Below are 14474 nucleotides of genomic sequence, written 5' to 3' on the forward strand. Positions count from 1 at the left end.
ACTTATCCTGATATACTTAACCTTTCCATACTTATCCTGATATACTTAACCTTTCCATACTTATCTTGATATATTCAACCTTTCCATACTTATCCTGATCAACCTTTCCATACTTATCCTGATATATTCTACCATTCCATACTTATCCTGAAATATTCAACCTTTCCACACTTATTCTTGTGTATTAAACACCTTACTTACTTATCCTTTGCTGAGCTTTGTACTTAGCTATGCAAAGCTGTAAAGTAAAAATGTTTTCTTATTAAACAAATATGAAGGTTATTATCACTCCTAACTTAATTGTTAATCTTCTCTGCAGTGAAAAGATTCTTTATTCACTGGTTTTTGTTCAGCGTGCATAAATTCCTGGCAGTTCCGCCTTCCCACCAATTCATTCTTCTTCTTTTTATCTTTATTCTATTAAATCTTTAATAAATTATAATGACGCGTGATAATGTATTGAGGTATAGAATGAAAAATTTGATAAAGTAAAATCTAAACATAAAAATGATGTTTTTCAAGAAAATGTTTTGAATCAATACTAAGTTTGTTCATGGACGATATTCGTGATTTAAAATTATACTTGCCTAAATATAGATTCAATATTTATACACAGAATACTCGCACTATGCCTACGGCTTTATGGTGAGAGGGGGTTAAAAAAATGGGACAATTGAATAAAATTTTACAAAACACCATTCAGATTTTCTAATCCCTATATCTTTGCAACCCAAATGTCGTAAATCTTAGGTGTTTAACTATATCATATTTTTTTCATATTTTTATTCAACTACAATTAAGCAATCACAATTTACTATATATTTTGTTAGATCAAATAGTAAGGTTTACACCATCAGATATAGAGATTTGTGTTTGTGACAGATTAAATTCCTTAGAGTTAAACTGCAATTTTCAGATATATTTTGGTCGAAACAACTTTTCCCAGCCATAGTGCTTTGTTTTCATTCTTAGTTACTAGCACTCTGGGATCTTGTCAGGCTACAGTTGTTTCATAAAATGTGCTAGGTCGACCCTTCACTTGGTAGCCCAGACAGATTGAATGTACATGCAGTACATGTGTTGTACCGGCTCGGCCGACCCTTCCCTCGGTAGTCCAGACAGATTGAATGTACATGCGGTACATGTGTTGTACCGGCTAGGTCGACCCTTCACTTGGTAGCCCAGACAGATTGAATGTACACGCAGTACATGTGTTGTACCGGTTCGGCCGACCCTTAAATATAAATTTAAAAAATTTCCTCTTAAATTTTTATATACAGGCGAGACACACTGCTAGGTCTAGTAACTGTTTGGTTCGACGTGTTATAAAGATTTCGGCAGAAATTTTCTCTTTATCAAGAAAGTTCAAGCTTTTTTAGAATATATTTTGTCCCGAGCTTATAACACTGCGAACCAAAATAACAGTGTTAAATAAATAGTTGAAATTAGTATAAAGTGATCATGCATGATCAGAGTGCACAATAGTTTCATAAACTTGTTTTTTTGGTCGGTGGATAGTGGATACGTTTTAAATGAAATGTAGGAAAAGATAACTATGTAAGTTTAAAGGTTGTTGAATTTGAGACCAAAACACGATTAAAATCATATTAAAGAAACCGAAAACATCTAGCACTAGATAGTCCCGGATGAAAGTATTAAAGTCGAAGAGAAGAAAATAAGAATAGAAGATTAGAGTGAACTGAAGGAGAAAGGAAGCTTGAAAAAAAAGATATTGAAGAATAAATTAGCGAAAGGAGAAAGAAGGAAAAGAATAGAAGAACAAAATTAACAAAGAAAAGAGAAGAGAAGACCGGAGTCCAGTGAAGAAAGATGGGGAAAAGAAATAAAGAAAATTGGAAAGAGAGAAGGAGAGAAGGAGAGAAGGAGAAAAGGAGAGAAGGAGAGAAGGAGAGAAGGAGAGAAGGAGAGAAGGAGAGAAGGAGAGAAAGAAAGAAGGAGAGAAAGAGAGAAGGAGAAAAGGAGAGTAGAAGAGAGGAAGAGAAGGAAAGTGGATAAAAAAAGGAAAGAAAGTAACTGAATAAGGAAGGGGAAGGGATTAAATATAAGAAAAGAAAGGTATGAAGTACTAATGCGAAAGAAGAAATGAAGAGAGGAATAAAAAATTAATTAACGGAGAAAGAGAAAAGCTATTATTTTTTTAAATGACAAAATATGTGAAGAAAAAAATAATGTACAGGAATGATATAGAGGCGAGACGAGAAAAGGTAAGGAATGTAAGGAAGAGCGGGAAATCTTGAATTGGAAGATGTTTTAACGGCATTCCGTATCTGCATAACCCCTCCCTCCCTTCCCCTCCCTCCATCCCTCCCTCGCGTCTTCCCATCTTCAGCGCCGCGCCCACATGAGTACGCAACTACGCAACGTCAGTGTATTTGCGTCAGCGACGGAGGAGTGATGTGAACGCTAACATATATTGAGTGAAACATAAATATACTCAAAGCTTTTGAAGAAAAAGTAAAGAATAATTTAACAAAAACTGTGAAATCTGTAGATTCCGAAAAAAAGGTGAAGGAGGTAACGGCATTTTGTTCTTCAGAATTTTTTTTTAGCATGTATACATACAGTTCGAAACACTTGATGTTGAGGATCAAAAAAATTCTTAACTTTTTCGGACTTTCTGCATACGCCTAACATCATAATTATCATTCATTAGTTTATTCATCCTTAAATAACATTAGGAAACTTTACGTGTTCAATTTTCATTTTCAATTAAGTTTGATTAAGGGGTAGGTCGGCACTCTTATCTGGAAACTATTAAACTATAGTCGGAATTATAGGTTGATATAGTGGGAAACCAATAAACTAATTTATTTGAAAATGTATGTAGATATAGGCATACGTGAGCTATTCAAAATAATTTTTTTTAAATCTGATTTGATAACCCTTTTATTTTTGCAAATCGATGTCGTAGACCTTTGATATTTTAAGTTGTAAATTTTACCAGATCAAATATTCTAAGTTTGACATATCAAAGTTTTACAGAACAAGGTTGCAAAGATATAGGAATTATAAAATTGGAGTTTGTGGCAAAAGTTGTTTAGGTTATTTTTATGTTTGGCTTTTAAAGAACTTTGAGTTATATTTTTATAATCCAATTTTCGTTGTATTCAGTACTCACTATGCACCACTATTCACATGTATTCAGTCTTTTGAATATTTGCTAGCTGTATCCTGTGTATCCTGAGTATATCTCCAGTATCCTGTATAAATCCATTATTCAGTATCCTGTATTAAAACCACATCTTTCTCTCCGTCCTAATTCGTTCTTTCCTTCCTTATCAGTGTGATTAGTGTTAATGAGAAGATGATTGATGAGAATCCGTCCTATATATGTTCTGTATTTTATATGTAAAGAAATAACGTATCAACCACCCCCGGAGCATTTCAGGACCTGGAGAACATTGATACACATGCATATCCAACATATATCAATATTCAGAACAGTTCATAAGTTTGCAATAATTAAAATATATTTCAGTTTAAATCTTATTTCCTTGGTCAAAAAATTAAAAACTCATGAATTCATCAGTCATTTTGGAGAGGAAAAATTATTGATAAATTGTTAATTTCTATCTGAACTTTGAAAATCTTCGGCATTGCTTTTCTAAAAAAGCTGAATTTTGATTCTCTAAAACATATCGTGGAGATTTTTCCGCAAATGCAAAGTTATTTTTTATTTAATAGAAAAAATTAATTCAAAGATTATTTAGAATTACGTTTAAAGAATAAAGGAAATAGCCACATTTTTCTGTTTATTTTAAATTTTAAAATGCAAAAGGAGGAAGGAAAAATAAATCAATATTTTGAACACATGACCGGATTCTAATCCATAATTAGTGAAGAATACTATTTCATATTATTTTAGAATTATCTATATATAAAAAGTTGTAATCTCTGTTTGTCTGTCTGTTTCTTTCTTTGTCCGATCATAGCTCAGGAACCCCTGGACCAATTTGCCTCAAATTTTAATTGGGGAACTCAGGAGAACAGCGGGAATGTTCTTAGCTTGGTTTGAGATTTTAAAATTAGTGAGTCCACTTTTAACAGGAAAATAGCTAAAATCATATTTTACGATAAAGCGCGGGTAAACGGAGGGACTAACTATGTCTCCCATGTCTCCCCTGGGCAACGCTAGTTTAATAAATAAAGAAGCTTAATCTAATCAATCCAGTAATTGATGACAGAACTCCGTAGAGATAAACTAACCTCTACTTACTTTACTCTTAAGTGACTTCCGATTTAACAAGTTACAGAACCGATAAAACAGTATCCTTTGAACCATTACATAGTTGAGTAAAAATAAAAAATGTCGTCGTTTCTCCATCTTGAAAAATGAAAATAGGTAAAAGCTAAATGTTTTTATCTTTAAATGGAGGGTCACTTGAAATTACGTCATTAGTTTTTTTACACTTAAAAACTGAAGTAAGTTGTAATAAAAGTTTCTGATGAGGATATCAATGTTCAGGCGTTGTATAGATTTGCGCTTTATCATTAAAAAGTTCCAACCTCGGAACAAGGTTCTAAGTTGAGATTCTAAGTTGAGTAGACCGACTTTTATAGCAAAAATTTAGTGCGACCAAGTGCGGGTAAACGGTGGGATTAACTATGAGTAATCTGGGCAGCGCCGGGTTCCCAAGCGAGTGTAATGGTATATTTCATGCAGTTAAAAGGTTTATTAGTTCTGTATGCAAATCAATATTATGGTTACAATCTACACAGGGGGTTACAGGAATACAGCACACTATAAAAAGAATTGATGGGCATTATTCTACATGGTTTAAAAAACTAGATTTTTACAATTAAATTGGTAAAAAACGAAGGATAGGGGGGTTACAAACCATTTTTAACATAAGGGATGTCCAAGTAAAGAATCTACACATATATATATATATATATCTGTAATAGGTTGTAAGGATTCTATATATAAATAAATATCAGTAAAGGATAGTAAGGAATATATATATCTGTAAATTGGTTTTGGGAACCCTTGGTAAAGTAAAATTCACTTAACTTCCCAGTAAAGTACTTCGAAATAATTCGTGGGGTATTTTTTTAAATAAAAGGGTTAAAAGTAACATAATATGCAAAGGTGCTAATACTAATACTTCAAGCTGACGCGAACCCCAATGGCAAAAATATCAGAATATCAAATGCCAAATGATCAAAAATCTTTAAATGATCAAAAAAATGTACGCTAAACAGTTAGGACAACTAGTTTTTTTCTTCAAAAATATACAATTTAACAATAAAGTTAATTTTAAAGTTTAAGGTATTCTTAAACATAGATAAACATAGATAAAACGTCTGTAAAATGCAAGCTCTCTCGTTCACGCAATCTATTTTTCTTCTTTCTCTTTTCATCTATTTTCTTCTCTTCTCCTTTCTTCTCATCACTTTTCTTCTTTTTTTTCTTCTCTTTTTTCTTATCTTTTCTTTTCTTCTCTTTTCTTCTCTTTTCTTCTCTTTTCTTCTCTACTCTTCTCTTCTCTACTCTTCTCTTCTCTACTCTTCTCTTCTCTTATCTCTTTTCGTCTTTTCCCTTATCTCTTATCGTCTCCTCTTTGTTTTCTCTTTGTTGCTGACATTTAACCGGTTTTGAGATGAACAATGCAGTGCGATCCGTTGTTGTGATTTTTCTCTGATTTGTTTACATTTCTAGCTTTTAGATCTAACTGAAACGTACTGCGTTTGTACTCCATAATTAGGCATTTGATCATTTGGCAATTGATATTTTGATATTTTTGCCCTCAATGTTCTGTTTGAAGTCTAGATAACGGCCTGGAACCTCAATTCTATAGTCTTCATTCCCACACGTTTATTCTCACCTCATTATTCTTGGATACAAATACAGAACCATCTTGAGCCGCACCTTGTCCTTACATACATACCTGGGGAGGGCAGCTCACATAAATAATTTAAATTATAAATCACCCCTTCGTGTTTCCTAAGCACAGACACTTAGACACGGACTTCAAAGTAAGAAATATATTTTTAACACGAGAAAAGGTTCTATAGGTATCAAATGAATTATAATATTAATTCTATAATACTGCACTGTCAGTTCAACTCCCATACCTAGCCAGTCACTCCCTTTAAGAAGAAGTTTTATTCTAACAAGACAAGAAGAGAAATGAGACTATCCAGATTACCTCAAATTATTTTCATCTCATTGTCATTCATTTCCTGTGGGTTTTCAAGATTTGTCTCCCCCAAGGTTAGGTTGAAGATACAAGATACAAGATACAGGATACAGGATACATTCAGTATACAGTCTCAAGTTTACTCATACCGTATGTAATAAAATACCTCACGAAATCAACTATCAGATTATGCTTCAAGAACAAACTAGAAATTAATGACAAACATCATATTGCAAAGTTTTCGGCATTATAAAAAATATTCTGATATATAAAAAGAAACAATTTTTTGATTTAGAATATTGAAAAATAATATTTGTCGCTTTTACTTTGGGCTGTATAGACTTTTAATACCGAACTAAACTTAATTAATTGTAATGGTATAAAGTAAAATTTGGATGGTCAGAAAAAAAATATCAACTAATTTCTTTCAATTAATTTAATAAATATTTAATTAATCTGTAAAAACAAGAAAGTTAACGAACTTTTAAGTTAAAAAAAATAAAAAATAAAGAATAAGTAAAGAAGTATCTCTGTAGAGTTTTATTAGCATTTACAACTTATAAGAGTTAGGAACGTTTAATTTAAACAATAAATTCTTTCAAAGGAATTGAGTCTTTGCAACAAACTCTGATTTTCTAATCCTTGTAATGCCGCAGACCTTAGATATTTCAAACTATGAATTATGCTGGATCATATAAATTAAGTTTGAAATATCACAGGTTTACACCATCAAGTTTTAACGATATTAGGATTAGTAAATCTGTGTTTGTGGCAAAGACTCAATTACTTTGTTAACTTTAATGAAAACCTATCATTCATCATCCTTCTAGTCAGCGTGAAGGACTTTGTTACTTTGCATTTTATAACTATTAATTACTACTTAACCGGGAGATTAAGGGAGGATAATTAAATTGAGGGGAAAACCACTTAGCCGAGGGCCTCCAAGACCTTTTTGGGGTTCTAACCCTCACGAGAGAAGAGCTATTTAGAAGAACAAACATGTTTTTGTCACAAACTCTGATTTTCTTATCCCTATATCTTTGCATTTCAATGTCAGGAACCCTAGATATTTCAAACTATGAATTATACTAGATAAAATAAGAATAGATTAAAATATCAAATGTTAACACCATCAGGTTGCAAAGATATAATGATTAGATAATCAGACTTTGTGGCTAAAACTCAGTTCCTTTCCAATATGTAACAAAACAATTGTTTTTCTCATTCTTGGGCTTGGAACTAAAACTTGAGGGGATACGAGGTCACAATGTCGAATCAGCAATGTCGCATACATTTGACTTTCTTGCTAGCTATCTGGTTTACAGTGTTCTGCAAACATATATGTACATAAACAATAAAAACTTTAAACAGTGAATATTTCATCTTAAAAAGGTCAAAGTATTTGTAAGTGGGCTACATTAACTTCATCTTTAATGACCTATATTTGTGCATAACCACGTGAAAAGTTTTATTTTATGTATTTTCAATATTGAAATCATTGGTCTGATCAAGATAACAAGATATGTAGGGTGCAGGGGTAAATCATGAATTTTTCTTAAATACAAAAGTTTCTCTGAATATTTAATAATTTAACTTCATTCATAATTTTAAAAAAAAAAGAATCTTTTAATAATGTTTTAAACCTTTTGGAACTTTTCACCAAACTCCTTCATACCCTTCAAACCCTTTTTTGGATCTAACAATAGTTTAAAACCTATCGAAACACTTCATACGGCAATTGAGAACATTTAAGGACCAAAATCTGTTGTTCATGGTTCAAATTTTCCAAGCAAAGCCTTTTTAGTATTTATAATTTTAAAATTTTAGATTCCGGACAAAGATAATTCATTTCTCCCAAAGAGGAATTGGTTTGTCATACTTTTCAATTTTCTCAGGAATTTGTAACTATGAGGAAGCATTTTCTAGGATAATAATTCAAACAATCTATAGAAGAATTTGAATTTATGACAATTTTATTTCTAAACTAGCTTGGTGACCATGCACGCATCTCTGTCCCTTTAGTAAAAGTAAATTCAACCTAAAATCTGACCGCGCCAACATTGTTAGTCCTAGTCCTATTGAGTATCTGCTTAATTTGCCCAATGTCCGGGCGATACAGTACAAACTAGGACCGGAAAGGTTGACCCAGCTCGGAAATTCAAATGTTCTACGGCTGCCCGTGCATGCTTTACTTGGACACTAATCTTTCTCTCCAAAAGTAAACCCACTCAACTTAGAATTGTTGAATTAAAATAAGAACATACCGAGTTCCCCAATCATATTTGAGGCAAATTGGTCCAGGGTTTTCTGTGTTATGATTAGACATGCAAACAAACAGACAGAGATTACAACTTGTATAAATTTGTCGTTATTTCTTTGTTGTAATTTCTATTAACTATGTTAAAAGGGTATATTTGAAGAGGTGTTGAAGGACGGACAAGAAGTCCATTATCATTTCCTGACTCCGACTCCAATATGTGAGGCGTGTGTTGTGTATACCGGACCCACTATTGTTTTCTTATAATTAGAAAAATAGATGGAAACAAAGAACAAATGACAAATCCAGCTGACCCGTGCATTGTTTCAGATTCTGGAAGAGGGATGAGGAAGGAGAGAGAGCCTCTAGCTACCAGGAAATGGGAAAATATAAACTCTGCACCCATCCGTCTGCATTAAGTGACGTGTGAAATAGACTGGAAGATTTGTTTTGGTTTATAATGTTTTGAAGTGCAGAAGGTTAATAATGCGGAGAAAAATGAAGATTTTGTTGCTGCTCATTCATACAGTAGCAGTACTGTCACAACAACAACAAAAAGGTATTTTTTACTTTGCCAACAATTCATTTAGATAAAATTTGTCATAAAGGTTTTCAATCTTGAATCTTGATTGTTGTAAGCAAGTGTCCTTGTATACCTTAGCCTAATAATTGCCAATCATTGTTGAATTTCTGGTTGATTGAAAACAGTGAGACAGAGGACTTATCCATTAAGTATACACTATACAGGGNGAAGGATTTGCTATGCACCAATGGATGATGTAGACGAAGATTCTTCGAAGTGAATAATTGAATTGAGGTTTGATATAAGAATCAAATTATCTGAAACCTAGCTCCGGGTGTTAAAGCTCTTTGATCGGCGAAGCCAAGTCCCAGTTTATTTACAGACCCTGATAATATATACCATTCTTCTTCTCCGCACACTTAGTGTAAACCATTCTGCAATCCATCATCTTTCTCTCACCAACTCTTATACTTTCCGTCCTTACACCCTGTCATATCCTCACGAATTCAGTCCTTCCTGTCTTTTACTCTTTACTCTTTCATTCGTCCGTCCTTGCTTATAGTATTAGCAACGAATGGTTTAAAAGGTCTATTTATTAACATAATATCTTTCGACTTCTTCTTGTCCTATAGTCCCAAAATTTTATTTTAAACTGTCCTATTCTTGATATTGCTGTACTACTTAATTTTCCATCATTCACTTTCCGTCCTTTATTCCATGGACATCATACATCTTTACTCATTTTCATTGTTTCATGTTTTTATTCTATGTTCCATTCTCTCATTTTCTGTTTCTACTTCATGTTCCATTCATTTTCATTTTCTGCTTCATGTTCCATTCTCTCATTTTCTATTTCTACTTCATGTTCCATTCTCTCATTTTCTGTTTCTACTTCATGTTCCATTCTCTCATTTTCTGTTTCTACTTCATGTTCCATTCTCTAATTTTCTGTTTTTACTTCATGTTCCATTCTCTCATTTTCTGTTTCTGGCTCATGTTTCATCCTATACTCTCATTTTCTTTTTCTGTTCATGTTCCATTATCTCAATTTCAATTCCTAAAACATGTTCCTTTATCTTATTTTCTGTTTTTACTTCATGTTCAATTCTCTCATTTTCATTTTCTACTTCATGTTTCATTCTCTCCTTTTCTGTTTCTACTTCATGTTCCTTCCTCTAACTTTTAATTTCTACTTTATGTTCCATTATAATACTCAGTTTCTACTACATGGTCCTTCCTATCCTTTCACTTTTAGTTTAGTTGCTTCATGTTGCATTCTCTCACTTTCTGTTTTAATTCATGTTCCATTATCTCACTTTCTTTTTCATACGTCATGTTGCATTTTCTCACTTTCTGTTTTTACTTCATGTTCCATCCTTTCACTTTCTGTGTCTGTTCAATGTTCCATTCTCTCACTTTCAGTTTCTACTTCATGTTCCATCCTCTCACTTTCTGTTTTTAATTCATGTTTCATAATCTCACTCTCTGTTTCTATTTCATGTTCCATTCTCTCACTTTCAGATTCTACTACATATTTAATCCTCTCATTTTCTGTTTCTACTTTATTTTCCATCCTTTCATTTTCTGTTTCTACTTCTTGATCCATCCACTCATTTTTTTAATCTTATACATTTGTTCATCTTATCGATCCTATCCTATAAGCCCACACTTCTTAGACATTTCCCTTTGTTTCTGTATTTTGCTCTTGATCGCTTTTTAATCTGTAAACTTTTCACTCTTTATCCTTCCTTTGATGTTTAAACTTTCCGTTCCTTCTTCTTCAAGGTTTACTTTTTTCTTATCGTCTATTCGCAATCTAAAAGCATCCGTCCTTACTCCATACATTCAAACATACAAGTCCTATGCTCCTACAGTACTCCAAACGCTTCTGAGTTTAATGCCCCCCCCTTCATTGTTCACCTTTGCATCCGACATCTTGAAAAAAATTTATACTTTTTCCGTCCCTGATCTTTTTTCTCCATCTACTTAACATTACAGTGTACACACTATATGGTTTTATTATCAGACAAAACCTTCCATACTGTTGTATATTTCTCAATACTCCATATTTGTATGACAAGTTACCCACTGGTTTATCCTAACCTTCCATACTGTTGTATATTTCTCAATACTCCATATTTGTATGACAAGTTACCCCCTGGTTTATCCTAACCTTCCATACTGTTGTATATTTCTCAATACTCCATATTTGTATGACAAGTTACCCCCTGGTTTATCCTAACCTTCCACTCTTCACCGTACACAAAAGATTTCAAAGAACTAGTCATTTAACAGAGTAATGTGATAAACAAACCAGGAATTAGTTCCAGAAACCGATCATATCAATTGGGAGAACTTGTTAGCAGGATAATTACTCCAGGATGAACTGCTCCTAGGTTTTTCTATGTTGATGATTAGAACCCTGATTACTTCAATGTCACAATGCCAATGAATACTTGTTAGTAACTACTTTGTTTAATTACCGGAAGGAACTGCAACAAATGTTTTGTCCCGACGATGAAGCATTCCCTGCAGTATCTCTAGGAATCATTGTTGGAAAATTAATTAACAAAAATAATATTTTTAATAACAATTTACTGTTTCCAAAGAATAAGATGTTTGATGTGAATTGCCGGAAAGATTCTTTGGACTAAATAATAAAATTGGGTCAAAATATCTCATCTCAATATTAGTTGACAACGGGAAGATGGATGTATATGAACCAATCAATGTTTTCCAAATAAGGACGTATCAACTTATCTTGGTTTTGATTAATTACTATGTTCTATGGGGAGAGGTTGGAAAAATATAACACCACCTACGTTTAACATAGTTTTGCACAATGTAGATACACCAGGAACACCCTGTCTTTGTTTACTTAAAAGTGTACGTCAATTTATGGGCGGAACATAAACAAACTCCGAGTATTGTTTAAATTCCTCCTAGAAACTACAGTGCGCTAGTTTTGTATATTATAGAATCTTTGGTTTGACCGTATTATAAAACATGTGTTCGTGAGAAATTATCATTGTTGCATAATTTTTACGGGTTTTATCTGTGAGAAGAGAGTAAATGGTTGTATTGGTTAAACCAATACTCAGGGTTAAGAAGGAAGCTGGTGCAGGTGATATAATCCTGATCCTGAACCCTAGGATTGGGGGCCCGACCTTACTTCCATCTCATCTCATACATTTACATAATTCAACATTCTTCAAATCTTTGATTCTCCTTCCAAGACCTAGACCTAGACACAAGAAGCACTGTTAATCCGATATATATATATGGCCGGTTGATAGTTTTTCCGTTCTGGACTTTCAATCATCAGCTTGTTGAATTCAATATTCCGCCCTGCTTTTAGGATCTCCATTTTATTTATTTTTCTTTAATCGTCTCGTTTCTATATCTTCTTTTTTTAATCCTAGATTCTTTTCTTTTTATCAATCCTCCTCCCTTTTATAAATCATCCGTCCCTGCTCTGAATCCTCTGAACCTGCCCGTGATCCTTCGCATTTCTCTCAATACTCCGTATTCCTCAAGCCCACCAGAATTTATCCAGCATTTCATATTACATTTTCCGAATTGCGGAATTTTCATTAATTTTCGATAAAAATATTTTACTATTAATTAGACTATGAGTCCGTTTAATGTAAAAAAAAATTAGATATCTAACCTTCCTCTTATTTTCCACTTATTGTTTTCATGTCGAAAAATATATAATCGAGACTCTTTTCCAGCCATCCAGCACATCAGTTCGCCACCTTGTACATTCCACTCATGTTATGAAAAATATATTAATTACCAATGGATTATTTTCTTGTTAATGTATAATTTGTTTTAAAGACTGTGTAATGAGATCTACGTTGTAAACCGCAATCCTGCGAATTGTATATCTCGACTGCCACTTTAATATGTTAACATGTTATTATGCAATACATAGTATTTACTTACTATTTTACATTTGCTTGAACTTTAATATTTGAGGTGTTGGTTGTGTTTTCTCCGACGAAGATCAAGTGAATGGAGAGAAGCAGGTTCGCGTATCCGAGGATACTCCAACAGGAACCCAGATATTTGTCATCAAAGCCTTTCCGAGACGTCTCTTCGCAATTCAGTCTCTAGATGGGGTAAGTCTACAAAATAACGACAGTGTGTCCCAGTTCACATGACAACATTTATTTCATATAAAATATTGTAGTTTATATGCATACTCAATATCATACATTGGCGATTATATCAATACAATGAAGACGACTTTTTATTAATAATGTTTTGATCCCTAAAAAGCATATTTTTATGTGTCTCTGCTGTTTAAAAGATTGGTGGAAATCAAAAATGAAATATAAAGTCGTCTTCATTGTATTGACATATGCTACGTACTATAATTCTCATATTTAGTGGATAACACTGAACTTTATAGTACTTAAAGATGATATTCTGCTATTGAAAACATTTCACACAAAAACACATTTATGATGAAAATCTGACTATCTATCAATCTTCAATATTACTTCAATCGATGATTTACTTTTCTTTCCTCCATATTGTTTCAGGACAAACGGAAGAAATATATTTTTTGTTGCGTGTACAAATAAGCTGAATATATGAACAGTGGTGACCAGAAAACTGTGGAATGATTGTCGCCATTCCCCTTTCTTTTAATTTTAAAACTTGTAATTAAATTTAAGATGTAAAATTTTCTAAAAATTGTTTTTGGCAATAAAGCATGCAGTTACAAATTACAATATTCTTAGCGACATTTTATGATAAAAGAAGAAAGAATACGACAATAACTCCACTGTTTTCTGATTACCACTGTGCTCTATGACATAGAGAAAACAGGGCAGAAGGTATTTCAGTCATGAGCTTATTGAATATTATTGTATTCTGGGTCTGGTCTATCTTGTTTTATTCTGTCCTGGCACACATTATTATATTTTGGGTCTGGTCCATATTATTGTATTCTGGGTCTGGTCTATCTTGTTTTATTCTGTCCTGGCACACATTATTATATTTTGGGTCTGGTCCGTATTATTGTATTATTATATTTTGGGTCTTGTCTACACTATTCCTTAATCCCTTAAATCGTGAAAACGAGTAGTGAACCTCAAGAATGAAAAGTATTGTTAATTTAAATATTACTGGAAGAAGATTCACGTCGTTATACACCAACGGATGCATTTAAGCACGCAAGTACCGTACTGAGTATCAGGAATAGGGTTGATTGAGAAGATTAGCAAAACTGAGCTCTTGGTTTCCGTGCTAGGAAGCTGTGTGTGTGTGGGGATTTAACTAATTTATTGAGGATTTTAGATGATACTTTGGTGCTATGGGAATCCCAGGGGGGTAAAAATTACACTTCCCCGAAAACAAATTAAAAATAGTTTCTAAAAATTCCGGGCACGCCACCATACTTTAGCAAACTTTAGAATATAATGGAACGTGGGATTAAGATCTAAAAAGGAGATGTGTGGGGGAGGAATGATGTGATTTTTATAAAAACATGGGAAAATAAAACGTGAATTTTTAAACGACA

At 33.0% G+C, this 14474-nt stretch overlaps 1 protein-coding gene across 2 annotated transcripts in view; it reads left to right on the forward strand.

Annotated features, from left to right (window-relative positions):
• The first annotated feature begins 2405 nt into the window (after nucleotides 1-2405).
• LOC111699388 (cadherin-89D) overlaps nucleotides 2406-14474 on the forward strand; it is a 50261-nt gene continuing 38192 nt past the window's right edge. For both annotated transcript variants that reach the window (XM_023470060.1, XM_023470061.1), the window contains exons 1-3: nucleotides 2406-2535; nucleotides 8749-8977; nucleotides 12923-13065. In XM_023470060.1, the coding sequence (XP_023325828.1) occupies nucleotides 8905-8977; nucleotides 12923-13065 (216 nt within the window). In that variant the 5' untranslated portion in view covers nucleotides 2406-2535; nucleotides 8749-8904. The remainder of the gene's footprint in view (nucleotides 2536-8748; nucleotides 8978-12922; nucleotides 13066-14474) is intronic.

This window comes from Eurytemora carolleeae, unplaced genomic scaffold, assembly GCF_000591075.1.
Source record: "Eurytemora carolleeae unplaced genomic scaffold, Eaff_2.0 scaffold261, whole genome shotgun sequence".
Lineage (NCBI taxonomy): Eukaryota > Metazoa > Arthropoda > Copepoda > Calanoida > Temoridae > Eurytemora > Eurytemora carolleeae.